Source organism: Chiloscyllium plagiosum, unplaced genomic scaffold (assembly GCF_037043375.1).
Source record: "Chiloscyllium plagiosum isolate Xiang-an unplaced genomic scaffold, Cpla_swu_hap1 HiC_scaffold_5, whole genome shotgun sequence".
Lineage (NCBI taxonomy): Eukaryota > Metazoa > Chordata > Chondrichthyes > Orectolobiformes > Hemiscylliidae > Chiloscyllium > Chiloscyllium plagiosum.
Genome location: NW_028270143.1, coordinates 88974422 through 89002150, shown reverse-complemented (window position 1 = coordinate 89002150; position 27729 = coordinate 88974422). Strand labels below are relative to the sequence as shown.

The 27729-nt window shown below is 41.5% G+C and overlaps 1 protein-coding gene across 1 annotated transcript in view; it reads right to left on the bottom strand.

Annotated features, from left to right (window-relative positions):
* The window catches only part of gpr158a (G protein-coupled receptor 158a), a 765069-nt gene that overhangs the window by 69554 nt on the left and 667786 nt on the right, over positions 1-27729 (bottom strand). The window contains exon 8 of the mRNA XM_043690479.2: positions 787-925. Within this exon, the coding sequence (XP_043546414.2) occupies positions 787-925 (139 nt within the window). The remainder of the gene's footprint in view (positions 1-786; positions 926-27729) is intronic.

Genomic DNA, 27729 nt, shown 5'->3' with positions numbered 1-27729 from the left:
TTTAGGGAAGGAAATCTATCAATCTTAGCAGGTCTGGTTTACATTCCAGACCCATAATATGGTTAAAATATAGAATCTAGGATAGACAATTTGGCATTTTGAGCCTTCTCTTCCATTCAACATGATCATGGCTGATCCTACAATTCAGTGCTGTATTCCTACAATCTCCCTAGACCCTCTGATGCCTTTAATATCTAAAGATTTAGCAATCTTGAATCTTTACTGCCCTCTGGGCAAGTAGGCAATCCATTTTGGCCTTACTAGCAACATCCACTTCCCACAGATAAATTTCAAAATGAAATGAGATGAGTGTGCACATGGTTGCTTGTAATATTTGTGCAGGGAATCTTCATAAAACCAGGCCACATGCCACAAGGAGGAGTTCTGGCTGTGACCAGTGCATGAAATCAGGGTCATCACAGCCTGTGCTGTAAAGTCTCACACTTCTGATCTTCAGTGGCAGTCCTCAAGATATGTTACTGCTAATATCAATAGACCATTGGTATATTAGTTGACTGCACTACAGCTCAAAGCTACCTTGTGTAAGGAAGGTTAGTCAAAAAAACAGAAGGAACCAGAATGAAAAAGGCATTACAGATAAAGCATTTGTGTGGCATGAATTGGGTAAATATATGAAGCACTTTTGCAAGAATTTTCCTCTCACTCCAATCATTTTGAAAAAAGGAATTAAAAAGTACATCCCCGGTCCTCACCTCCACATCTCTCCCCCCACAACTCTCCATGTAGCTTTTAGAAATTAGCTTTAAGAGCTAGCAGTCTTCTTACCTGATGGTATGGAATACAGCAGATATAATGAGTTCATTATGGACAGCTACAGCCATATAGCGTGGTTCATGAAATGCTGATGGGACTGTCCGTACTGCATAGCAGAGATATACCCCCCAGAGGAGGAACAGAAATTCAGCTGCAGAAGAAAAAGCAGAGAAGGAATGGAATGACTTTGAACTTCAGGCATAATCTGAAAATAAAGTAGAATAAGCCAAGCTATTTTGCATATAACTCAATATGAAAGATTTCAAAACACAGTAAAAATATAATTCCATCTATCTAGTGCATCACAGTCCTCAAACAACAGGAAGAATTAATTCCTTTCTGTATCAAATCTATAGGATTGAGTTTCTTTCAACTCTCAATCTTGAAAGTTTCATTGCCTCTTTCTTCACTAGTGACACAACTAAGCTTAGACTTTCTCAGCTCCAAATAATCCTTTTTGGGTTCCAACCAAACACTTCCGATCTTGAGATTTCACACTAAAACCCTCAAAGTGAGATCATCTAATTCCTAACAGTTCTAAAATTTCTCCTTTCTTCAGGAAACAAAATACATCACACTTCTACCAGGAATTAATGATTTTTAAGTTATGGATTTTTTTACTTTTGCAAATAAAGCCTGACCCTTCAACATGAAAAGCAAGCTAATGCTCCTTCATGTTTACAAAAAGAAGCAAAGTAATGATTTTTAATGAAGTTTAAATTTGCATAGGCACTTGGAAAAGAACTGCTTAATAAAATTGAAGGGAAAATAATCACAAATTTGAATTTCAACACGTGAAATGATTGTATATCTCTGAGAATGGTATAATCAAAGGGTGTCAGTGCAAGTGTTAATGCTGAGCTGGCTCAGAGTTCAGGACACTCTTTCAGTTACATCTTGTATTCTTTTTATTCTTAAACTATTCAAAGTAGCTCCAGATTTTGGCGACTGTTGAAGCTTTTCACTGTATTTAACTGTATTAATCATGTAAAACGCAAGTGGCAATAAATACATCTTTCTTTAATTCAATTCATTCATGAACGAGGACACAGTGGTTGGAACGTCAATTCATATTGCTTGAGGGCAATAGGACAAATTCACTTCCTTGATTTCTGTACTGTGATTTCCTGCTCTCAGATTCACAGGCAAGCTGCAAGTGGAGTTAGCTGTCTCAGTGCAAGAAGAAAGAGGACATTTGGAGGACAGGAATTACACAGTTCCTTTATTTCATCTGATAGTAATCATGGACTTGAAATAAGCTCATCTCCAATACAGGACATTAATTTTCTGTTGGTACGTAGAGTTAGGAAAGCATGTACTCCAATTAAACTCATGCTTATCTGAATTTCTTGCATGAGGGATCATTTAATCATAGTGCTGAGGTGCACCAGTTTCTCGGAGGGATTTTTGCTGTTGGGCCGAGCAAGAGTTCTATACCGTATTTTACCAAAGTTACCTTATGAACTACATACTCTGCCCCATGCTGTCTCTCTAGTCTGATTTCTGCCCTACCTTACCACATGCCATTCCAGTAACAACTTGCCATTCAGCAGAATTCACTGACAGCCGTTGCACTTGCACCATCTTTAAAAATATAATGTGCAACCAGCCAAGCACTGTCAGTGCAGAGCAGCCCTGTACAGATCCTGATAATTGCCTGTGACATGGCAGACATAAGGAAATTAGTGGTCCAGTCTGCCTTCATGTTCCTGAGACTCGAGCTGTAGAGGATGGCGATGATGCAAAACCTCCTCCTCCCACTGGGCCAGCAGTGGAGACACCAGAACATCAAATAATGCCAGCCTGGTCAGAGGCTTGGGTTAAAGCAATTTCAAATTGTCTGCATGAATGCCCAGCACTACAGGAAGCAGGCCAATATCCTTATCCAATCTACCAGGGTCACTTCCAATATCTTCTCTCTGGTACCTAAATGCTCATTCAAATTCTGCTATTCTACTCTCCTCCCACCAAAGCTTATGGTCTACCACATTAACTTTTGCCTGCAACAGATTCCTCACGTGGTATCACCCATCACAAATCCCAACACTATTAACCATATATGTTCTCTGTGCTAGACAAAAGTGAGTACTGCAGATGCTGGAGGTTAGAGTCAAAAGTGTGATGCTGGAAAAACACAGCAGGTCAGGCAGCATCCGAGGAGCAGACAAATCGATGATTTTCCTGCTCTCTGTGCTGCCCACTCACTCATTTAGGAAACTTCTACACTTGCACCAACAGTAATAGCCGAGCCACTTTCATTTCCCATAATATGTATCTCAGTCTCATTTCAGGGGAAAATCAGCCACATAGGTTAGTAAAAGTCTAGACGGGTGATGTTGTGTTCCTCATTTGGCTCCTCACCTCTTATAAAAAGAGCATCCTGACTCTGACTACCTTTAGGAGGGCCCAGATGGTACCAGAGGCTATCTTTGACTAAGTGCACCAGGAACCTCTCTGTAAAGGCTTTTTTTGTTTTAACAGAAGCCTCGTAACAACCATGAGAAACTTCCTGGCTTTGTATCTAGACTAAATGGCATGGCAAGATAGCAGTACTGTCAGGCCACAGGATATTATTAAATTGGAGAGGGTTCAGAAAAGATTTATTAGGATGTTGCTGGTACTGGAGGGTTTGAACTATAAGGAGAGGCTGGAAAGGCTGGAACCTTTTTCACTGGAGCGATGGAGTTGAAGGATGACCTTACAGAAGTTTATAAAATGATGAGGGGCATAGATAAAGTGAATAACAAAGGTCTTCTCCCTAGGGTAGGGTAGTTCAAAGCCAGGAAGCATTTCTTTAAGGTCAGAGGAGAAAGATTTAAAAGGGACATGAGGGGCAATGTTTTCACACTGGGATGGTTCGTATGTGGGATGAACTGCCAATGGAAGTAGCAAATGCAAGTATAGTAACAACATTTAAAAGACATTTGGACAGGTAGACAAATAAGGAAGATTTAGAGGGATATGGGCCAAACACAGGCAAATGGGATGAGTTTTGCTTTGGGAAACACTATTGGCATGGATGAGTTGGACCGAAGGGTCTGTCTCCGTGTTGTATGATTCTGTAACTCTGGGGTGGGATGCTGTGACAATCCAGGTAGGTTCAGATGGAGTGAGTACGGTGAGAGCAACCGGGCTAATCCACGAGCTGGGTGTGTGTCCCTGAGTACACAGTTTGTATTTTTCTTTCATTTGTGGGATCTGTTTGTCGCTGGCTTGGCCAGTATTATTGCCCATCCCTATTGCTCTTGAGAAGGTGGTGGTGAGCTGCTTTCTTGAACCAAGGCAGTCTACATGCTGGTTGTAGGCCCATAATGCCATTAGGGAGGGAATTCCAGGATTCTGTCCTAGTGACAGTAAAGGTGGGAAGGCAGATTATCGGTTCAGCCACAATCTCATTGTTTGGCGGAGCAGACTCGTTGGGATGACTGGCCTAATTCTACTCCTATGACTTATGATCTTTGACAAATGAAAATTTGTTGACATAGAGCCAAATTGACATCTGTCCTCAGTGTTATGTGATCAGTATATGAACATACATATTTTGAGCAAGTGTAAAGTGATCAACATTTTGAGTCCGCTCCACCATTCAGTAAGTTTGTGGCCGATCTGATTACTCCTCATATCCCCTTCACTCTCTTACTTACTAAAGAATGTAACTACTTCTGCCTTAAAAATATTCATAGTCTGTTTCCACAACATTTTTGGAAGAGAGTTTCAAAGCCTTGTGACCTTGTTTTAGAACAACTTTCTCCTCATCAGTCTTAAATAAGTGAGCCCTGATTCTTAAATAGTGACCCCGAGTCAGCGATGCCCAAAACCTCAGAATGAATAACATAAAATTATATTTTGAAGCTTTAATATGCAAACTACTCAATAAAGTATAAGTAAAAGGATCTGACTTTTATAAATTAGTGAGTGTGTGCTCAGTAGAGAGGCAAGGTGGAAGTGGGTACTGCAGATGCTGGAGATTAGAATCAGGATTAGAGTGGTGCTGGAAAAGCACAGCAGGTCAGGCAGTGTCCGAGGAGCAGGAAAATCGATGTTTCAGGCAAAGGCCTTCATCAGGAAGGGCTAATGAACGGCTTTTGCCCGAAACGTGGTGCCACTGTTTAAGAAGGGCGGTAAGCCAGGGAACTATAGACCAGTGAGCCTGAACTCGGTGGTGGACAAGTTGTTGGAGGGAATCCTGAGGAAAAGGATGTACATGTATTTGGAAAGGCAAGGAGTGATTCGGGATAGTCAACATGGCTTTGTGCGTGGGAAATCATGTCTCACAAACGTGATTGAGTTTTTTGAAGAAGTAACAAAGAAGATTGATGAAGGCAGAGCAGTAGATGTGATCTATATGGACTTCAGTAAGGTGTTCAACAAAGTTACCCATGGGAGACTGATTAGCAAGGTTAGATCTCATGGAATACAGGGAGAACTAGCCATGTGGATACAGAACTGGCTCAAAGGTAGAAGACAGAGGGTGGTGGTGGAGGGTTGTTTTTCAGACTGGAAGCCTGTGACAAATGGAGTGCCACAAGGATCGGTGCTGGGCCCTCTACTTTTTGTCATTTACATAAATGATGCAAGCATAAGAGGTACAGTTAGTAAGTTTGCAGATGACACCAAAATTGGAGGTGCAGTGGACAGCGAAGAGGGTTACCTCAGATTACAACAGGATCTGGACCAGGTGGGCCAATGGGCTGAGAAGTGGAGATGGAGTTTAATTCAGATAAATGCGCGGTGCTGCATTTTTGGAAAGCAAATCTTAGCATGACTTATACACTTAATGGTAAGGTCATAGGGAGTGTTGCTGAACAAAGAGACCTTGGAGTGCAGGTTCATAGCTCCTTGAACATGGAGTCACAGGTAGATAGGATTGTGAAGAAGGTGTTTGGTATGCTTTCCTTTATTGGTCAGAGTATTGAGTACAGGAGTTGGGAGGTCATGTTGCGGCTGTACAGGACATTGGTTAGGCAACTGTTAGAATATTGCATGCAATTCTGGTCTCCTTCCTATCAGAAAGATGTTGTGAAACTTGAAAGGGTTCAGAAAAGATTTACAAGGATATTGCCAGGGTTGAAGGATCTGAGCTACAGGGAGAGGCTGAACAGGCTGGGGCTGTTTTCCCTGAAGCGTCAGAGGCTGAGGGGTGACCTGATGGAGGTTTACAAATTTATGAGGGGCATGGGTAGGATAAATAGACAAAGTCTTTTCCTTGGGGTCGGGGAGTCCAGAACTAGAGGGCATAGGTTTAGGGTGAGAGGGGAAAGATATAAAAGAGACCTAAGGGGCAACTTTTTCACACAGAGGGTGGTACGTGTATGGAATGAGCTGCCAGAGGATGTGGTGGAGGCTAGTACAATTGCAACATTTAAGAGGCATTTGGATGGGTATATGAATAGGAAGGGTTTGGAGGGATATGGGCTGGGTGCTGGCAGGTGGGACTAGATTGGGTTGGGATATCTGGTCGGCGTGGACGGGATGGACCGAAGGGTCTGTTTCCGTGCTGTATGTCGCTATGACTCTATGACTCAGTAAAGAGGCAGTCAGCTGCTGGAAAAAAACACAAGGATATATTCAATTTCAGCAATCAATTGGCTGATTGCTGTTTGTGACTGTTTTGCTAAATTCTCCTGTTTATGCCTCCAGGCAGACTTTTCATTACCACAGCATTGAGTAGGAAAGCGAATGGGACTTTGAAACAGTTTGCCACCTGGCTGTATAGCACTGCTGGGGGATATGTGAAAAAAATGATCCATTCCTGTTCAGAAGATAAATGAAGCAATTTTGGTCCTGCCCACCTGGTGAAAGCTGGCTGGCAGGCTATTTTAAAATAGGCTGGAAAATACCTCCTCATGTCTGCTCCCTTCAGACAATATGTAATTTTAATCTACACTTCTGAGAAGGCACAAAAATTCCCATATGTAAGTTGTGGGGTTCTTTGAAATGTTAAGAATGAACTATGACTATGTCATTGAGTCTTTATTGTGATTTTAACGTTCGGACTTGGGTGGGGAATGGGGGGCAGCAGTTATAATTTTACCAACAGATGAGGCTTGTGACTCACAATAGAGGTGTATTTTCTAGGTTTTTTTTTTCAAACTTGCCTCATGGGGCCAGCAGCAGTTTAAGTCCGTGAAATAAATTTTAGATTTTTCATATGTCAGGTATCTCCCTATTTCTCATCACCTATACCGTCCTCAGCCTCCCTTGTAGTCATTAGCTGAGACTTTAAGTAGTGGACATGAAACTCTTTTCATCTCTTGTGGGATGTGGGCATCACCGGCTGGGGCTACATTTATTGTCCATTCCTAGTTACCCTTAGGAAAATCATATTGTAGAATTCCTACAGTGTGGAAATAGGCCAACAAGTCCACATCAACCCTTCGAAGAGTAACCCACTCCCTACCCTATTACTCTACATTTACCCCTGACGAATACACCAAACCTATACATCCCTGAATACTATGGGCAATTTTGCTTGGCCAATCCACCTAACCTTGAACATCTTTGGACTCTGGGAGGAAACCCACACAGACATAGGGCGAATGTGCAAATTCCACACAGACGGTTGCCCGAGGCTGGAATCGAACCCAGGTCCCTGGCACTGTGAGGCAGCAGTGTTAACCACTGAGCCACCCTGGTTGTGAGCTGCATTTTTGAACTCCTGCATTCCATGTGCTGTAGGTTGACCCACAATGTCGTAGGGAGGGAATTCCTGGATTTTGACCCCAGCAACACTGAAGAAACAGTGGTATATTTCCGAGTCAGGATGTGAGTTGCTTTGAGTGGAACTTGCAGGTCATGGTGTTCCTATCTATTTGCTTCTCTTGTCCTTCGAAATGGAAGTGGTTGTGGACTTAGAACGTTCTCTTAAAGGATTTTTTGGCATATTTCTACAGTGCATCTTGCAGATAGCACACATTACAGCTACTGAGCATCAGTGGTGGAGGGGGTGGATGCTCGTGGATGTGGTGCCACTCAAGTAGCCTGCTTTGTCCTGGCTGCTGTCAAGCTTGTTAGATATATTTGGAGCTGCACTTATCCAGGCAAGTGGGGAATGTTCCATCGTGTGGATGAGTGTCATATCAGCAGTGCAACATCAACCAAGGAAGAGAGAGGATTGATCTAAACAACTGTTAGTTGGCCAGTTTTAATGGTGTATTCTCATTGCTGCAGTTTTGTAACTTGCAGACCTTATTTCTGTCCCTGGGTTAATATTAATCCAACTAAATTCTCAAAGACTATTAAATTACTCTGAAAATTTAAGAGGCAAATGACACCAGAATGGGGATAGAGCAGGGCAATGAATCTAAGTGTATGACCTTCAAATGTGTTTATGTGGCTTTGAAGGGCTAAATGGCCTCCTTTTGTGCTGTCCAGTTCTATATTTTCAGGGTATTGCTTTTAGTGAATAGACTGACAATGAAATTGTGTTATTTTAAAAGATGGCTAGTCTTAGCAGCTATTCTTAGTATTTTGAGAATTTGAAACAGAAAACAGAAACAAAACATTGAACATCCAACTAATCCTTGTCTTCCAGCAAACACTGTGTTCCAGACCATTGGCATGCATGCCAAGTGCAGAAACTCATTAACAATGTAAAGAGAAATAATATTGCTTGTGAGGCAATTTATTTCTCTCTGCATATACCTGTCTTCACATTATAACCTATAGCAGCTTTATCTGACAAAATTGTTCTTTTATTCTCTTTGCTGGTTCATTTCTAAAGCAAGCAATACCTGTCAAAATGAATTGAGGCTCAGTCTTGATTGGTTATATACTGTTATTATCCATGGAGCTGGAGGCACTACCTTTTTAAAGCATCACCCTTTCCTTGAATCAAGATTACAGCGTGACAGTATAAATTTGATTGTTTCAGTTCGATTGACTAAAGTGGAGAAAAGCATCCATAGATTAAAATAAATGTCACCTAAAATGCTTTGCTGAGGAGATTTAAGGAGCACATTTACTTTTTCAAAAACATGCTTTGTATTTACAACTGCACTAACAATATTTAAAGAATGAACAATCAGCAAATTGCGGTGAAAATTTGCTAATTTGCATAAAGGTCTTCACAATTTGAGCTGAATGGTTTTAATGTATAGTCCAGTTTAGGTTGAGATGCAGATGTGTTTAATTCAGATTTTATTTGGTATTTATTTGAGAAGAACTTTATTATCCTGTGACACAGCATCAGGAATGATAGTTCTTTAGTCAAACCTAACGGTAATGAGACTGTATGTCTTAGGTTATTACAGTTAAGCAAGTACTTTGATGGGTTTTAGGCAATTCACTGCAGTGAGCTGTGCTGCTGGAAAGCAGTCTAACGTTTAGTTCAGTGAAACACTTAGCTTTTTATCACATTTTGTTATTATAGCATAATATGTCAAAAAACTATGAAGTGAGGGAGCACTGTTTGGAGTACACAGAGTGTGGGAGTCTGTGGGAGAGATTACTGCCCAGTGAAGGATAGTGAATTAGTCCGACTGCTTGCACGTTACTTTCAACTAGTTAAAGAGAGACAGTGGGTTAAGACAAATCAAGGTTCAGAAATTCGATGATATAATTCAATGGTGCAACAGCAGTAGACTTGCTTAAGGGCATTTAAATGGTCATTGGATAGGCATATGGACGAGAATGGCATAGTGTAGATTAGATGGGCTTCAGACCGGTTCTGCAGGTTGGCGCAACATTGAGGGCCGAAGAGCCTGTACTGCGCTGTAATGTGCTATGTTCTTTGTTCTAACTCTGGAGAAGTTCCTAGAGAATGAAGGATGACAAATGTAATCCCACTAGTTAAAAAGGGAGAGAAACACACAGAGACTTACAGGCTAGATAACCTAACATCAGTAGTGGGGAAAATGCCAGAGACTGTTCTTAAAGACACGGGAGCAGAACATTTGGAAAGCATTAGTGGGATTGGACAGAGCTAGCATGGGTTTATGAAAGACATACTTAACAAATGTATTGGAGTTTGTTGAGGATGTAACTAGTAGAATAGATAAGGGAGAACAAATGGATGTGGTGTATTTGAATTTTTAGAAGGCTTTTGATGAGGTCCGTCATATAAGGCAAAATTAAAGGATATGGAATAGGCAGTAATGTGTGATTGGATCAAGAATCGGTTAGCATTCAGGAAACAAAGAGTAGGAATAAATGGGTCTTTTCTTGAGAGTGGCAGACAGTGATTAGTGAGGTACTGCAGGGTCTGTGCTTGGGCCCAGCTATTCAAAATATTTAAATGATTTGGATGAGGAAACCAAGCACAACATTTCTACATTTGCTAGTGACAAGAAAACTGGACAGAATTATGAACCGTGAGGAAGATGCAAGGTGATTTAGAAAAATTGATTCAGTGGGGAACACATGGCAGACGCAGTACAATGTGATGAAATGTGAAGTTTTACACTGGTGTGAAAATGTCATTGCTAGCAGCTTCACAACACCCCACCACACCCACTTCCCCATCCCCTCCCCCAACCCCCACTGCCATGAGCATAATTCAAATATAGAGGTTTAGTATTTTCACAAGAGCCACACCAGTGAGTACAATTCTTCATCTCTCCATCTCTCATCAGCATCACATATTGCTCCTTCCATGCCCTCCAACATGATTTTCAACTTCTCTCCTCTATCACAGCCTTCATGTTGGTACTGTGCACGTTACTGCACTCGTGACACAGAGGCCCAGGCTGACACAGTCTACATTGCTGCAGGTGGAACTTAGAATCAATTAACAAGAATTTGCATTATTCAGCATATCTCAGTGATGATGAGCATACCAATTTTGTTAAAAATTACAACTATAGGGAGGGAAGTTAATCTTTATTGGGTCTGACCTCCATGTGACTCTAGGCTCATTGTAATATGATTGACTCCTAACTTCCATCTGAAATGGCCTCACAAGCAACTGAGGTAAAGGGCAACTGTAGATGAGAAACAAACATAATCCTGGCCAGAGAGATGAGAGATTCTCCCATCCCAGAGAAATGAAAAAAAAGGAGTAGGAATAGGCCATTAGGCTCTTCATGCCTGCTCTCCCCTGTAATTGCAGCAGGTCAGGCAGCATCTAGGGAACAGGAGAATCGACGTTTCGGGCATTAACCCTTCTTCAGGATTCCTGAAGAAGGGCTAATGCCCGAAACGTCGATTCTCCTGTTCCCTAGATGCTGCCTGACCTGCTGCGCTTTTCCAGCAACACATTTCCATCTCTGATCTCCAGCATCTGCAGACCTCACTTTCTCCTCCCCTGTAATTGTCCTGTTGTTTTCCTTTCTGTACAAATCATTGGCAATGATTTAAAGTTGGTCACAATAGGACCTTAAAAATATTGTAATTGTTCAAAAGATACAAGTGCAGGCTTTATACCTCCTTATATGCTGATATTGGGGTGGAGGGCGTTATCCAAAACTGGAAACTCTATCCCATTTCTGCTCCAGAACTTTTTTCCAACTGCAAGGTAAGGATGTTGGTAGCGGACCCAAATGTAGCATTTGTATACTTACTGGTTCTACTACAGAATTTGAGAGCTGCGCCCCACTATTTTCAAGGAATTTGGCCCATTTTGTTCTCATTGTTTATTGCACCTCAGAAAACATGCAACTCATTGGAGATCTGTACTCTCAGGTCAGAAAAAAGAACAATCACTTTGAAAAACATTGTCCTTCTTACATCATCAGAAATAGATAATAAAGCACAAGCAGTAGAAGTCCCTCTTAGGAAAATTCAACCAAATTCAATGTATCAACAGAAAACTGGCTAGCCAAATAGCCTTATTTTGAATATTTGGCTGAACTCCAAGAACAAATAATGGACCTTGCCTTGTAGAGATATATTTGCTTCATTGCTAGTTTTGTAAGACTGAAAGTTTAATTACTTTGTAATAGCCTACATATGAACATACAAAAAAGGATTGAAGTATACTTTTCAGCCTCTCAAGCTTTCTCCATCACTCCTGGCTAATGTGCTGATGTGGTTGCGCTTTGCATTCCACATTACCATCTAACCTTGATAACATTCACTCCCTTTCCCTTTAGAAGATTTAATGACCATGCCTGCAATGCCCACTGAGGCAGACAATTCTTTTAAGAGAAAAAGAAATTCTCATTTCTGTCCAAAAAGGGTGACTCTTAACTTTAAAACAATACCCCCTAGTTCTGGATTCACCACAAGGAGAAACATTACCTCCATGTCTACCTTGTCAAGACCAGTTGGCATCTTATCTACTTCAAGCAAGTCACTCTTCTAAAATTCAATGGAGGAGAAAGTGAGGACTGCAGATGCTGGAGATCAGAGCTGAAAATGTGTTGCTGGAAAAGCGCAGCAGGTCAGGCAGCATCCAAGGTACAGGAGAATCGATGTTTCGGGCATAAGCCCTTCCTCAGCATTCCTGAGGAAGGGCTTATGCCCGAAACATCGATTCTCCTGTTCCTTGGATGCTGCCTGACCTGCTGCGCTTTTCCAGCAACACATTTTCAGCTAAAATTCAATGGAACCTGTTTTCATGAGGTAACCCACTCATTCTCATGTTTTTCAATCCAATAAATGTTCTCCCAACTGCCTTCAATGCATTTACATCCTTCCTTAAATAAGATCAAAATGGCACACAGTATTCACAATATGTTCTCGCTAATGCTCTGTATAACTGAAGCATAACATCCTCACTTTTATGTTCAGTTCTCTCTGAATAAAGGATAGTTTCCCATTAGTCTTCTTGATTACATGTTGTACCTGCATACTAGTCTTTTGTGATTCAAGCATCAGGATACATGGATCCTGCTGCATCTTGGAATTCTGCACTTATTCCATTTAAATTATCCTCTGCTTTCTTTTATTCTTCCTGCAAAAGTGAATAACTTCAAATTTTCCTACATTTTGTTCCATCTGCCAGATCTTTTCCCAGTTGTTCAACCTATTTATATCTAACTGCAATCTCCTTATGCCCCCTTCACAGCACATTTAGCTAACCATGCATTCACTTTCCTTATCTGAGACATTGATGTAATTGGGGAAAAAGTTGAGGCTCCAGTATGGACTCCTGTGGGATTATGAACATCACATCCTGCCAATCAAAGACCCATTTATGTATACTCTCTGTTTTCTGCCAGCCACCCATTCTGCTATTCATATTAATTTTGCTCCCCCATCCATACCATGAGATTTTAGTTTTGCAACAGCCTTTGAATTTGGCATCTTATCAAATACTGTCTGGAAATCCAAGTATGGTAGACAATCTGCCCTTTACCCATATGTATATTACTCCCTCGAAGAACTTCTATAAATTGGTTAAACATGACTCTCCTTTAATAAAACCTGCTGACTTTTCCCGATTATCATGAGCTTTTCTGTATGCAGCCATAATCCATTTAATGATCGATTTGAATACCTTCATCATGTTAGATGCTAAGCTAAGTGGCTTATAGTACCCTCCCTCTCTTCTTGAATAGAGGGGCTTATTTGCTACTTTCCAGTCTGCAGTAACCTTTCCAATATCTAATGTATTTGGGAAAATCAGCATCAATATATCCACTAGCTCACTAGCTACTTCTTTTAAGACCTGAAGGTGAAGTCCATTTGGACACTGAGACTTGTCAGCTCACAGCTCCAATGATCTGCTTGAGGTTTGGTGGTTGTTTAAAGACGAGAAGTGGAGGCTTGTGAAAGGTCTTGGCGAAGTGCTCATCCTCATTGATAATGTGTTGCAGGCTGTGAAGAACATGGCGTAGTTTATCAGCTCCTGAGAAGTACTGGACAATGAAGGGACTCGGTCAGTTACAGCTCGTGTTTGTCTCCTAAGGAGATCATTATGGTCCCTCTCTGTGGCACGTCGGAACTGACAGTCGATGAGTTAAGCATAGTACCCCGTTCTTATGAGGGCATACTTGAGTACTCCTAAGTGTGCATCACAGACCTCTTCATCTGTTTGCATAGGGCTTGTCTGTAGGTGATGGTTGTTTTAATATGTTTAGGGTGGAAGCTATGGAAGTGTTGCATCATGAGGTTATCTGTGGGTTTGCGGTAGAGTGAGGTGCTGAGGTGCTCATCCTTGATGGAGATGCATGTGTCCAAGAATGAGACAGATACTAAAGAGTAGTCCATGGTGAGTTTGATGCTGGGAAGAAATTTGCTGATAGAAAATGTTGTCTATCTATCTGGTGTATAGTGGTGGTTGGAAGTCCTGCATAGAGAAGAAGTCTTGTTCAAACCTGTGCATTGAAAATGTTGGACTATTGGTTGGCAGCAAAGTGCCCGGCCTTCACCACAACACCATACAACCCTGTCTCGGCAGACAATGCAAGACATGTCAGAATGTTGACTCAGCTACCACCATTATACGTGGGAACACCACCCATCAGGTATGCGGCAGGTACTCATTGGACTCAGCCAACGTTGTCTATCTCATATGCTGCAGGCAAGGATGCCTTGAGGCATGGTACATTGGCAAGATTGAGCAGACGCTACGACAATGGATGAATGGACACCGTACAACAATCATCAGGCAGGAGTGTTCCCTCCCAGCTGGGGAACAGTTCAGCAGTCCGAGACATTCGGCCTCAGACCTTTGGGGGATCATCGTCCAAGGCGGACTTTGGGACAGGCAACAACGCAAAGTGGCCGAGCAGAGGCTGATAGCCAAGATCAGTATCCATGGGGATGGCCTCAACCGGCACACACACGCACACACTCCTACAGACCCACACGCTCATGCAGACATCTCTCATACACAAGCTGTCTCTCAACGCTCACATATCCACCCTCCACATTCACCCCCACACATGCACCCTCTCACAGACTTATACCCCATTACACTCACACACATACACACACTCTCTCACAGACACTCACATCCCCCAAAACATGCACACACTCACCCAGTCTCCCCTGCATGCGCATACATATAAGTTTTATGGGGTGAATTTGTACTTGCAGAATTACATTTTATTTTGCTCAAAAACTGCATAAATCTATGTAAGATTCTATAAATCACACTTTGGAAACAGTCAAAAATCACACAACACCAGGTTATAGTCCAACAGGTTTATTTGGAGGCACTAGATTTTGAAGCATTGCTTCTTCATCAGGTGGTTGTGGAGCCGAATCATAAGACACAGACTTTATAGCAACAGGATTGCAGTGTCATGGAATGTAATATTAAACAAATTTAGCTTAAGTCTTTCATCTTTTAGAATGATCATGTTAGTTTTGGTTCCTTCATATGTAAGTCCCAGAACTTTTTTAAAGTTACATTGTCAAGATAGCTTTAATAATAGGTGTCATCTCAGCTCAGATGATGCATTGAAGGTGTGAAGTTAAAGTCTGTGTCCCAATGTTAGGTCAGACTGACTCTATTTCTAAAGTGGAAGTGAAGGAATCGAAACTACCTAAAAGATGAAAGACATAAGCTAAATTTGTTTAATATTACATTCCATGACACTGTAATCCTGCTGCAATAAAATCTGTGTCTTATGATTCTTCTCCACAATCACCTGATGAAGATAAAAATCACACAACACCAGGTTATAGGTGAACCACCTGATGAAGGAGAAGCACTCCAAAAGCTAGTGTTTCCAAATAAACCTGTTGGACTATAACCTGGTGTTGTGTGATTTTTAACTTTGTCCACTCCAGTCCAACACCTCCACATCATGACCTGATGGAAAAGCAGCACTTCGAAAGCTCGTGCTTCCACATAAACCTCTTGAACTACAATCTGGTGTTGTGTGATTTTTAATGTTGTCCAACACTGGCAATTCCAAATCACAGCTCCATCAGAATGCACAGAACCACTTCTCTTGACGCTATAATTTCACTAAATTCCTCTCTCCCTTCCATTTATAGCAATATTTTTTGTATTTTCTATTGTGAAAGCAGAAGCAAAATATTTGTTCATCCTTATCATCTGCTATTAACTCCCCATTTTTACTCTCTAAAAGACCAACACTCATTTTACTTACTCTCTTCATTTTTAAAAATGTTTGAAATTCTTGCTCTCCATTTTCACATCCCTAATTAGCTTTCTGTCATTCTGCTTTCTTCTTTCTCCAGACTAACCTATTACTCATTCTCTGTTGTTCTTTATTCAAATCAACATAATCATTTTAAAGAGTTCTTTTCTCCACTGTGTTTATTAAGAGGAGTGAAGTGGTTTGAAGGTTTTCTCTATTGAACCTGTGTTTCTTGTGTCTGGTTATTATGAAAAGTTAAGAAGGGCAAAGAGCATGGCGAATAGCTATTTGTTTTCCTCTTATGAACATTTCAAAGACACGCTATGGTATTACCTGGATCAGAGTTTGTGCATATGGTGGGCATGGAATAGATATGGTATGGTCATAGGAGATATGAGAGGTACAGGATTAGATCATTGCTTTTGTCCCATTAATCCACAAATTGCAGCATAAAATGAAAATACCTTTTTCAGTTACCATGATGACCAATAAATTCCTTGCCTATGCCAGATTTAAACAAGAAGATATATTAACCAAGTTTATTCATCAGGATAATTATGAGTTTATTATCCATACAAAACCTATTCAATAAAGGTGCAATAATTTGTTCACATACAGTCATTGATATAGAAATATAATTGCTGATCACTATAAAATGCTCCAAAACACAAGCCACACACACAGAAAAAAGAAAACAAAAGAGATTTTCGACAGAGATTGATTTTCTGGGGAAAAAAAACTTTGGCCAATGGGTCATTCTTGAAGTCAAAAGGAGAAAGCATTGGATGTTTCAGAATCTTTTGTTCTAAGGTTCAGGCATGTGTGGCCTGGCCGTTAAGGGTTGGTTGTCTGCATGGTTGTCTCTGAAGTTCAGATGTTCTTTTACTCACTATTTCAAAAGAATAAATAGTTTTAAATCCTGAACTGATGTCGGAGGTTCTCAAACTCATAGAGACATTGAGTCATAGAATCATACAGCACAAAAGGTTCTTCAGCTCATTAAAGCTGTGCTGATCTATCTACACTAATCCCACTTTCCAGCACTTGGCCAATAGTCCTGCACATTATGAAATTTGAAGTGCTAATCCCCACATACCTTTTAAAATTTTTGAGGTCCCCCAACTCTACATCTTCCCAGTCAGTGTATTCCAGATTCCTTCCTCCTTCTGGTGAAAACATTTTTCCCAAAGTTCTTTCTACATATCCTGCCCTTCATCTTAAAGTTATGTCCCCTCAGAACTGATTTTTCAACTAAGCTGCTTTCTGTCCATCCTGTCCATTTTCCTCATAATCTTCTACACCTCAACCAGATTCCCCCTCAATATTCTCTGCTCCTGAGAAGCTAATATCCACGAAGAACCTATTGACTCTCACAGTTACCTTGACTATACATCCTCACACACTGCTTCCTGTAAAGACTCCATTCCATTCCCCCAAGCTTTCCATCTCCATCTGTTCCAATGATGACAACTTTGACAAGGGGGCCTCTGAAATGTCCACCTTCTTCCTTAACTGAGGTGTTCCCAGCATCATCGTTGACAGCACCCTCAGCTATGTTCGACCCACCTCCTGCACTTCGGTCCTCAGCCCTTCTCTTTCCTCCCACAACAGCATTAGGGCCCCTCATCCTCATCCTCATTCACCATCCCACGAGCATCTATATCCAAAGGACCATTAGCTGCCATTTTCATAACCTCCAGTGGGATGCCATCACTAGACACATATTCCCCTTCCCTCTCTTGTCAGCCTTCTGCAGGATCAATTCCCTTTGGTACACCTCGGTCTATCCCTCCTCCACCTCCCACATGCCCATGACACCTTCCCATGCAAATGCAAAAGGTGTAATACCTCCCATTTACTTCCTCCCACTTCAGTATCAAAGACCTCAAGCACATCTTACAGGTCATGCAGCAATTCACTTGCACTTCACACATATCCACTGCTTACAATGTGGTTGCCTCTACATTGGGGAGACAAAGCACAATCTTGTGACCGCTTTGCAGAATACCTACACTGTGTCTGCAAAAATGATTTTGAGCTTCTGGCTGGTGGCCATTTCAACATACTTGTTGTGTTCCCTGGCCAATAAACCTGTCTACAGTACTCTAGTGAAGCTCAGTACAAGCTGGAAGAACAGCATCTCACTATCTACTTGGGAACCCAGCAACCTTCAGGACTCAGTATTGAGTTAATAATTTTATGGCCTAAGCACCTTCTCCCATGTCTTTCTCCCAACCCTCATTCTCAAGGCCTTGGGCTGTTCCCACTTACAAATCATTAACAGCTACTAATGGTCCCCATTAGCAGCTATTTATTCTCCAAAGTTGACTTTGACCCATTCCTTTGTCTGCCTAACCGTTTTGCTCATTCTCCTAACTCCATCTCTATCTATTATTTAACCCTTCCCTCTCTCTCCACCCATCTTTAGTATATATACCAAACTTACACGAGCCACAATAAATTCTGAAGAAGGGTCACTGGACTCAAAACATTAACTCTGCTTTCTTTCCACAGACGCTGCCAGACCTGCTGAGTTTTTCTAGCAAATTCTCATTTTGTTTCTGAGCATATTCACACACTCTTCATAGCTAAAATGCTCCACCCCAGGCAACATCTTGGTGAATCACCTCCACACCCTCTGCCGTGCATCACATCCTTCCCATTGCAGTCGAGTAGAACTGCACACAGTACTCCGGCTTTGGCCTGACCAAAGATTTGTTACAGCTCCAACATAACTCCCCTGCTCTTATAATATATGCCATGACTGATACATGTGTGTCTAGTATGTCTGTCCTGTTACCTGCAAGATCTGTAAACAAGCATCCCAAGATTCTCTGTTCCTCTGAGCTTCCTAGTGTCTTGTAATTCATTGAGTACTCCATTGTCCCTTATTTTCAGGTTAACTTCCATATGCCCCTGATCTGCCCCTCTAACTTCCCCATCTACACCTGTCTTTTGAGAAACAGGAGAGATCAGCCAGGCAACTTATTCATAGCCAGCCTTCAATAGTCCAACTGGTTCTGAGCAGGTTTTTCTATCAAAGAAAGCAGACCAAACAAGCAATTTCTCTCAGCCAGTCACTGTTCAAAACAGATCCAGTAGTGTCTACAGCAAAGCAAGCAGTCATTAATCATGTGATTTTTCGGAAGCCTTGTTAAAGATAAAGTGAGAGTGACAGCCCTCGACATCAAGGCAGCGTTCACCTGAGTGTGGCATCAAAAAGTCCTAGCAAAACTGGAATCAATGGGATAACAGTACACACTGCTGCTACTGAGCTTTGACAGTGGAGGGAGTGGATGCTTGTGGGCATAGTGCCAATCAAGTGGGCTGCTTTGTCCTGGATGGTGTCAAGCTTCTTGAGAGTTTTTGCTGCTGCACTCATCAATCAACAGGTATCAAACGGCTAACTCTCCACTGGTTGGAGTCATACTTGGCACATAGGAAGATGGTCATGGTTGTTGGGGTCATCTCAGGTCCAGGTTGTCTTTGCAAGAGTTCCTCTGGGTAGTGATCCAGACTCAATCATCTTCACGACCTACCCTCCATCATAGGGTCAAAAGTGGGGATGTTCACCGATGATTGCACAATGTTCAGCACCATTCATGACTCCTCAGATACTGAAGCAGTCCATGTCCAAATGCAACAAGATCTGGACAATGTCCAGGCTTGGGCTGGCAAGTGGCAAGTCACATTGGCACCACAACAATACCAGGCAATGAACATCTCTAATCACCGACGATCTATCCACTGCCGTTTGATATTCAATGTTTTTACCATCACTGAATCCCCTGCGATCAACATCCTGGGGTTACCATTGACTAGAAACTGAAATTGACTTGTCACATCAATATAATGGCTACAAGAGCAGGTCAAAACCGAGGGTTACTGCAGTGGTCCTCACTCCCCAAAGCCTGTCCATCATCTACAAGGCAAAGGTCAGGAGTGCAATGGAATACTCCCACCTGCCTGGAAGGGTGCAGCTCCAACAACACTCAAGAAGCTTGACAGCATCCAGGACAAAGCAGCCCACTTGATCGGCACTACATCCACAAGCATCCACTCCCTCTACCACCAACGCTCATTAGCGGCAGTATGTATTGTCCATAAGATGTGCTGCAGAAATTCATCAAAGATCTTTAGACAGTACCTTCCAAACCCAGGACTACTTCCATCTCGAAGGTCAAGGGCAGCAGATACATGGGAACACCATGTCCTGTGAGCTCACCTCCGAACCACTCACCATCCTGACTTAGAAATACTTCACTATTTCTTCACAGTCACTGAGCCAAAATCTTGGAATTCCCTCCTTCAGGGCATTGTGGGTCAAATGATAGCATGTGGACTGCAGTAAATCCAGAAGGCAGCTCACTACCTGCCCAAGGGCAGCTAAGGTAGGCAATAAAGGCTGGTCAGCCAGTGATGCCTACGTCTGATGAAAGAATAATAAAAGAATTCTAGTTTCCACAGTGAACTTTCATTGACATCTTTTAAAGAAACAACTTCAGGTGTGACAGAAAACTTGAAATTAATTTGCTTTTCCACAATCCTTCAAAAGTTCTCAAAGTATATAAATTATAGAGCATCTTCTGTAAATTACTGTTCCCAGCAGGTAACCAATCTAGCTGGATACAGAGTTTCATTTCAATAATGCTCTAATATTTGATGTGTGTCATACAAAATGTAAACCCTAAAGAGTTCATTGAGTTTTTGAAATTGATAGATTAGAGATACTACTGTGATACAAATATAACATGAATCAATCTTAACTTACTTGAAGCCAAGGACACCTTAAGTTAAAGCATGGTAAAATTAACTACATAAACCTGCTCTCATTATACATACTGGGAGGTATTGGAAGCTCTGTCAGGCTTAAAAACGGATGAATCCCCTGATCCGAATGGACTTCATCCCAGACTGCTGTAGGAGGCAATGCAGGGAATTGCCAGAGTTCTGACACTAGTTTTTAATTTCTCTGTGACCACAGGGAAAGTGACGGAGGACTGGTGGATGGCTTATTGGGGCAGCACGGTGACGCAGTGGTTATCACTGCTGCCTCACAGCGCCAGGGACCCTGGTTCGATTCCAGCCACGGGTGATTGCCTGTGTGGAGTTTGCATATTCCTCCAAGCGCTCTGGTTTCCTCCCACAATCCAAAGATGTGTAGGTTAGCTGAATTAGTCATGCTAAATGTGATGTAATTGTGTTCAAAGATGTATAGGATTGGTGCATTAGTTAGGGATAAATCTTGGATTTAGGGAATGGGTCTGGGTGGGTTACTCTTCGGAGGGTTGGTGTGGACTTGTTAGGCCAAAGGGTCTGTTTCCAAGCTGTAGGTATTCTATGATTCTATACTTTTACATATCCTTCCACTCTGTGACTTTTTCAAATGTTTTTCTTTCTTTGATGCATTTATAATGTAAATTCCAAGATATATTGAATAATGTAATATTATTTATGGACATGGACAATTTACAATTTAAGGCAACAAAAAAGCTTCATTTTGGACCACCAGTTACATCTGACTTTAACTGGTCAGGTGGGGTCAATCATAGGAACACCATGTAATACCGAAAGCTGAGCCTTAGAATATATGCTGAAAATGTGTTGCTGGAAAAGCGCAGCAGGTCAGGCAGCATCCAAGGAGCAGGTGAATCGACGCCCTGGGCATGAGCCCTTCCTCAGGAATTCCTAAGGAAGGGCTCATGCCCGAGGCGTCGATTCTCCTGGTCCTTGGATGCTGCCTGACCTGCTGCGCTTTTCCAGCAACACATTTTCAGCTCTGATCTCCACCATCTGCAGTCCTCACTTTCTCCTTAGAATATATGCTAAGCTCCCAAGTGTCTCAATGGCTTGCGAACGCAAGTTCTAAAATTATACAGATCATTAAGGTTGCAGCTTTAGTCTCTGTTGTGTGTTGAGTTAACAGATTTTAGGGCAGCATTTGGGTTGATTAAACTGGCATCAGTTCTTTTTTTTATTAGACAAAGCAGGTAGAGCTCACCCTCCTGACACCATCCAATAAGTCCTGTTGGAAATGAAGGTGATACTGAGTTTGTGAGATATCAGGCTGAACCACATTGCCCACTGTACGTGAATCAGTAGCAAATACTTACTGTCTAAGATTATGCATAAACTAATAGCCACAGGGAAAAGGTATGATCAGCAGGAAGGAAACTGCGTCCTTGAGGGGAACTGTGGAGGAGCCGGTGTTGGACTGGAGTGGACAAAGTTTCTAACTTTGTCCTTGAGGGGAAGCACGGAAAATGGATGAAAAAACACAGGGAGGGATTTGTCCTTCCTAAATACCTGTTCCCAATTATATAACATGAAAATATCAACAGAATGTAATGACCTCATGCAAAAATATAAGGTAATACTTTTAAGGGTTGTTACCTTTGAGTTGAGCTTCATTTGACTTAATTTACTTGATTTGTTTTGTATAAAGAGCCTACCTCTAGACCAGCTGGCCTGGAGACAGGCTCATGACATGTCCAAACAGGTTGATTAAAACAACCCTGTCAAATTAATACATAGAGCTATGAGATGGGTCATCCAAGGTTCTCTTCTAAAGAAAGCAGACAATGTAAAGGGTGACATTTTTAAGGGAGTTAGTCATGGTTGGCTTCTAACATTGTTTTCAAAATAAATATGATTTTTAAAAGTTTTCAGGATCTGGATGTAGCCATGCATATGTTGTTTAAGATGGCAGGATGGGTTGAGAGAGAGATTAATGAAGCATACAGTATTTACAGACTTTATTAATAGGGGAATGGTGTACAAGAACAAAGAGGCTGAAAAACTTACATAAGAGATTGGTTTGACCTCAACCTGGAGTTGCATCTAGTTTTGGGTATCCCACTCACATAAGACTGAGTTATTAAAACAAATGCAGAAAATATTTTTTCGAAAAATTCCAAGAATTTGGGCTCTGCAGATACATTGGAAAAGTAGGACTATTTTCTTTGCAGAAAATAAAGCTGAGAGATTATCTGATTGAGTCATTCAAGATTGAAGGGTTTAAATAGAGCAGACTGGAAGCATTCCCAGTGGTGAAAGGGTCTTGAACAACAAGGCACAGATTTGAAGTAACTAGAGAAACAAACAATGGAGACACGAGCAGAAACAGTTTCACATAGCGAGTGGTTCAGAGCTGACATGCATAAACTGAGAAATGGATTCTCACCTGAAAAGAAAAAATATGCAAGGTTATAAGCAGAAGGTGGGGGAGTGGCATGAGGTGCACTTCATTTTGGAGAGTTGTTGCAGACAACATGGGCCAATTGGCTACTTGCTATACTGTAAGAGTACTGTGATTGTATGATTAGTGGAGACATTTCAAGTGATTAAAATTGACACTAATTAAATTGGAACTATTGCCATCACTTCATGGTAGTAATGTGAGATTAGGAGAAAGTGAGGACTGCAGATGCTGGAGATCAGAGTCGAGGAGTGTGTTGCTGGAAAAGCACAGCCAGTCAGGCAGCATCCAAGGAACAGGAGAATCGACGTTTCAAGCATAAGGCCGTTATCAGGAAGAATGTGAGACTGATAGATTGACAATTGTGAGTAACCAGCAACAATTATACTGAACGTAACTATATTTACAAGATAGTTGTAAAGGACATCTTGTATTGGGACGTTACTTTTCCAATTAAGGATCCAAATTATTAATATGTATATGCAGGACAATTGCAAAATTCACAGATGGCAAAATTTCGAAGAATTGTAAACTGAGAACAGTGTAAACCTCCAAAAAGACACAGACAAGTTGGTGGATTAGATTAATAGATGGAGACGATGCATAATGCAGAGAAGTATGAGGTGATGCACTAGGAAAAACTTTAAAAGACTGTATAAAATAGTAATGCAATTGAAAGCAGGCTGCAGGAGCAGTCATGCCTGGATGCATATGTGCACAGACCACTGAAGGTGGCAGGACAGATGAAGATTGTAAAGCATACATCATCCTTCTCTATATTAATAAGGACATTGTGTACAGGAGCAAGCAAGTGATGTTGAGCTTGTGCAAAACACGTTAGATTTCAGCAGGAGTGTTGGGTAAAATTCTGGGCACCAAATTATAGGAAGGATGGGAGCGGACTAGAGAGAGTTCAGAAACAATTTACAAGAAAGGCTCTAAGGATAGGAAAATTCAGTTATGAGGATAGGTTAAAGAAGTTGGGACAGTTCTGCCTGGAGAGAGGAAGGCTAAGAGAAGGTTTGATAATTTTTCAAAATCACAAGGGGACTCATTGAGTAAATAAGACAAAATGCTCCTACTTGTAAACGGAACGAGAGGGCACAGAATTGAAGTGACTTGTTAAAGAAACAACTCGAGATATGAGAAAAGCTTTCAGAGTACAGGAGCTTTTATAGTACCAGAGGCCAAATGACCCATTGTACCTGTAACAGCACTCCAAATTAGCATCATTTTCTAGAGTAAGGATGAAGGGAAGGGTAAGGGGAAAATACAGGAGATTGCTCTAAGGAAATGATGCTAATATAAAGTGCTGATTCAGATATAATGGGTCATTTGGCCTCCTGCACTATAACGCTTCTGTAATCCTGTCCTAAAACTTCTCAAAGCTATTGAACCTGTGAAGTTTTTATGTCAGGTAGTTAATGGCATGCATTTGCCTTGGGGAGGGGAGAATCTGTGTATCAGAGCATTTGCGGGTTCAATGCTTCAACACTAAAGAGGCTTAATACCATGCAGGACAGAGAAGTCTACTGAACTGAAAGCCCTGCTACTATGCTGAAGATCATCCCTTTCACTATCACCTGTCTGCAGCTACATGTGAGCCATGTACAGCTTGTGCTGCTGCAACTCAGTAACAGAACCTTCTTGTCCAGCAATCCCTGCAAACCATGAAGGACAAAAAATTAAAACCATTAGGGCAATTCATAAGCCAACCTAACTTGCACAGATATAATTACTTCTTCATGGTCAGTGAGTCAAAATAAAGGAACACCCTTTGTAAGCGCATCCTGGGAGCATCTTCACCCACAGATTGCGCAACAATTCAAGATAAAACCTATTAGTGCCTACTCAGAAGGAACAATGGGCATTTATTCAAGCTAATCCATATCCTATTAATATTTTTCCCCATGACCTTTTAAATATTCATGCCCATCATAAACTTTACAATAAAAAGAACAAAGTATTCAAGAAAACTAATGAGCAAAACAGTATGTTGAAAAGTCAGAGGAAGCAGTAATTGACAAATGAACATTTGCTGGTGAAATCTATTAATGCTCTTACAGCTATCAGAAAGTTCACTCTTAACTAAAATATGAATCAAAAATCAATCCAAATGAAAAATGTCAGTAGGCAATAAATTGTGTTGGAGATATGGCACTGTGTGTGGAAAACCAATGTGTATGGTTTTTCTCATAACTATCTTTGATGTTATTTTTCTGATTCTTTCTCTTTTCTTCCATTTTTATTTTTCCCTTTCTCTTCTCTGCAACTGCTCTTCCCTCGACTCCTCTTGTTTTTGTCTTTGACCTCTTGATTCTCTGTTATTTCCTTTAGGTTTTCAGATGCTGGGACATATGATAGTATGGGAGATAGAAGAATCACTGAGGTCTGCAGGTGGCATTGTAGTGAATATCTGGGGAAAATGCAATCCTCAGTGGTTCCTTTCCCATTAGCTCCCCTAATCATTCATACTTCCTTTCAGTCCATTGCTCACATTGAATTCCCTGTCTTTTCAGTTGGTGAGCAGCTGGTGGAAGTCTGACAGGCATCAGCTTCTCACTGCACCCTCCTTGAGGAACAACATGCCATTGTCCTTGGGTCTTGCAACTATTTTAGTCCAACCCCATTTAGCACTTTCAATTTAGCCTTAGCTAAATTTTCGACTGTGGTACAGATCCAGAGGTTAGGTCAAGTTAGATTTGATGCAAATAACATGGCACATGAGTCAAGTAAACATGTATATTTGCTAGAGTTGCTTTTTAGCAGAGAAAAAAGAGAATTTGGATATAATTATTTACAACTTATTGTAAGTATCGAATTGTTAGAAAACAGTTCTCGATTGATCATCTGTCAATTTTAAGTTGAAATAAGATACTATAAATTTATTCAGAAGATGATAAACTGACATTAGAGCTCTTGATGAAATAACAGAGCAAGCAATGTCTGAATATTTTTAAGGCAGTAATGAGTAGAATCTTGGGAAGCACAAGGATGGAAGGCCATGATCATATTAAATGATGGAACAAGCTTGAGGGGCCAAATGGACTACAGTTGGAGTATCATGGATACCCCATTTGCAAATGTAAGTCAAATTTATGCTTTTCTTTCATTGAGATTATAGCAATGGAGCATGAGCATCTCTGAGGAAACCTTGTGGCCATTCTGATTAAAATAATCAGTACAAGTATATTGTAGGTATCAGTCAATTAATTTTTTCATAAGTAGCAACTTATTTTAGTCTTCCATGAGATGGTGGTGGTGAACTGCTTTCCTGAATCAGTGCAATCTATGTGGTGCAAGTACACACACAATAGGTGTGTGTGTGTAGTTTCTGCAGACTAGACAGCTACAAGAAATGGTAATATCAATGACACTGTTAAGGTTATCTTGTTTTAGTCTTTGGGTAAAGGTGCAAGATAAATATCTGGTGAAGAACACAATTGAAAAGTAGTAACAAAAGGAGGAACTGAGATGATCCCAAGGTTCCTTTATCTTACCCCTTCTTGGCTGTCTCAGAGGAACATATTTATGCATCACTCGCAACAGCTGTTCCTTAAACAGTCTCCACATGTCTATAGTGCCCTTTCCATGGAACAATTGCTCCCAGTCCATGCTTCCCAACTCACGTCTGACAGCAGCATAGTTTCCTTTTCCCCAATTAAATATCCTCCCATTGTGCCTGCTTCTCTCCTTCTCCATAGCTATGTAGAATGTGAGGCAGTTGTGGTCACTATCATCAAAATGCTCTCCCACAGCAAGATCTGACACATGCCCCGGCTCATTGCTGAGCACCAAATACAAAATGGCCTCTCCCCTCGTCAGCCCGTCAACGTACTGAGTTAGGAAACCCTCCTGAACACACCTTACAAAAACAGCTCCTTCCACACCATCTGCTCGAAGGAGGTTCCAATTAATATTGGGGAAAGTTAAAGTCACCCATTACAACAACCCTACTACATTCACACGTTTCCAAAATCTGCCGACCTATGCTTTCTTCAATCTCCCTACTGCTATTGGGGGGCCTGCAGTAAACCCCTAACGAGGTGACTGCTCCCTTGCTGTTCCTAATTTCCACCCATACTGACTCAGTAGGCAGACCATCCTCGACAATGGAAGCTTCTGTATCTGTGATACCCTCTCTGATTAGCAGTGCTACACCCCCTCCTCTTTTTCCCCTCTCCGCATTCTTTTTAAATGTTCTAAACCCTGGAACATCGAGCAACCATTCCTTCCCCCTGAGAAACCCACATCTCCGTTATGGCCACAACATCATAGCACCAGGAGCTTCTCGTCAAAAGAAAGAAGGCAGCTTACGTAAGGTGGAGGAAGCAAGGGTCTTGCTCAGCTCTAGAGGATTACAGGCAGGCGAGGAAGGAGCTCAAAAATGGTCTGAGGAGAGCCAGGAGGGGGCACGAAAAAGGCTTGGCAGGAAGGAGTAGGGAGAATCCAAAGGTATTTTACACATATGTGAGGAATAAGAGAATGATCGAAGAAAGAGTAGGGCTGATCAGGGATAGCATAGGGAACTTGTGTATAGAGTCTAAGAAGGTAGGGGAAGCCCTAAACGAGTTTTTTGCTTCTGTCTTTACTAAAGAAAAGGACCTTGTAGTGAATGAAACCATTGAGGAGCAGGTAAGCATGCTGGAATGGATAGAGATAGAGGAAGCTGATGTGCTGAAAATTTTGACAAACATTAAGATTGACAAGTCGCCAGGCCCAGAGCAGATTTGTCTTCGGCTGCTTTGGGAAACGAGAAACGCAATTGCTTCGCCGCTTGCGAAGATCTTTGCATCCTCGTTCTCCACTGGAGTCGTA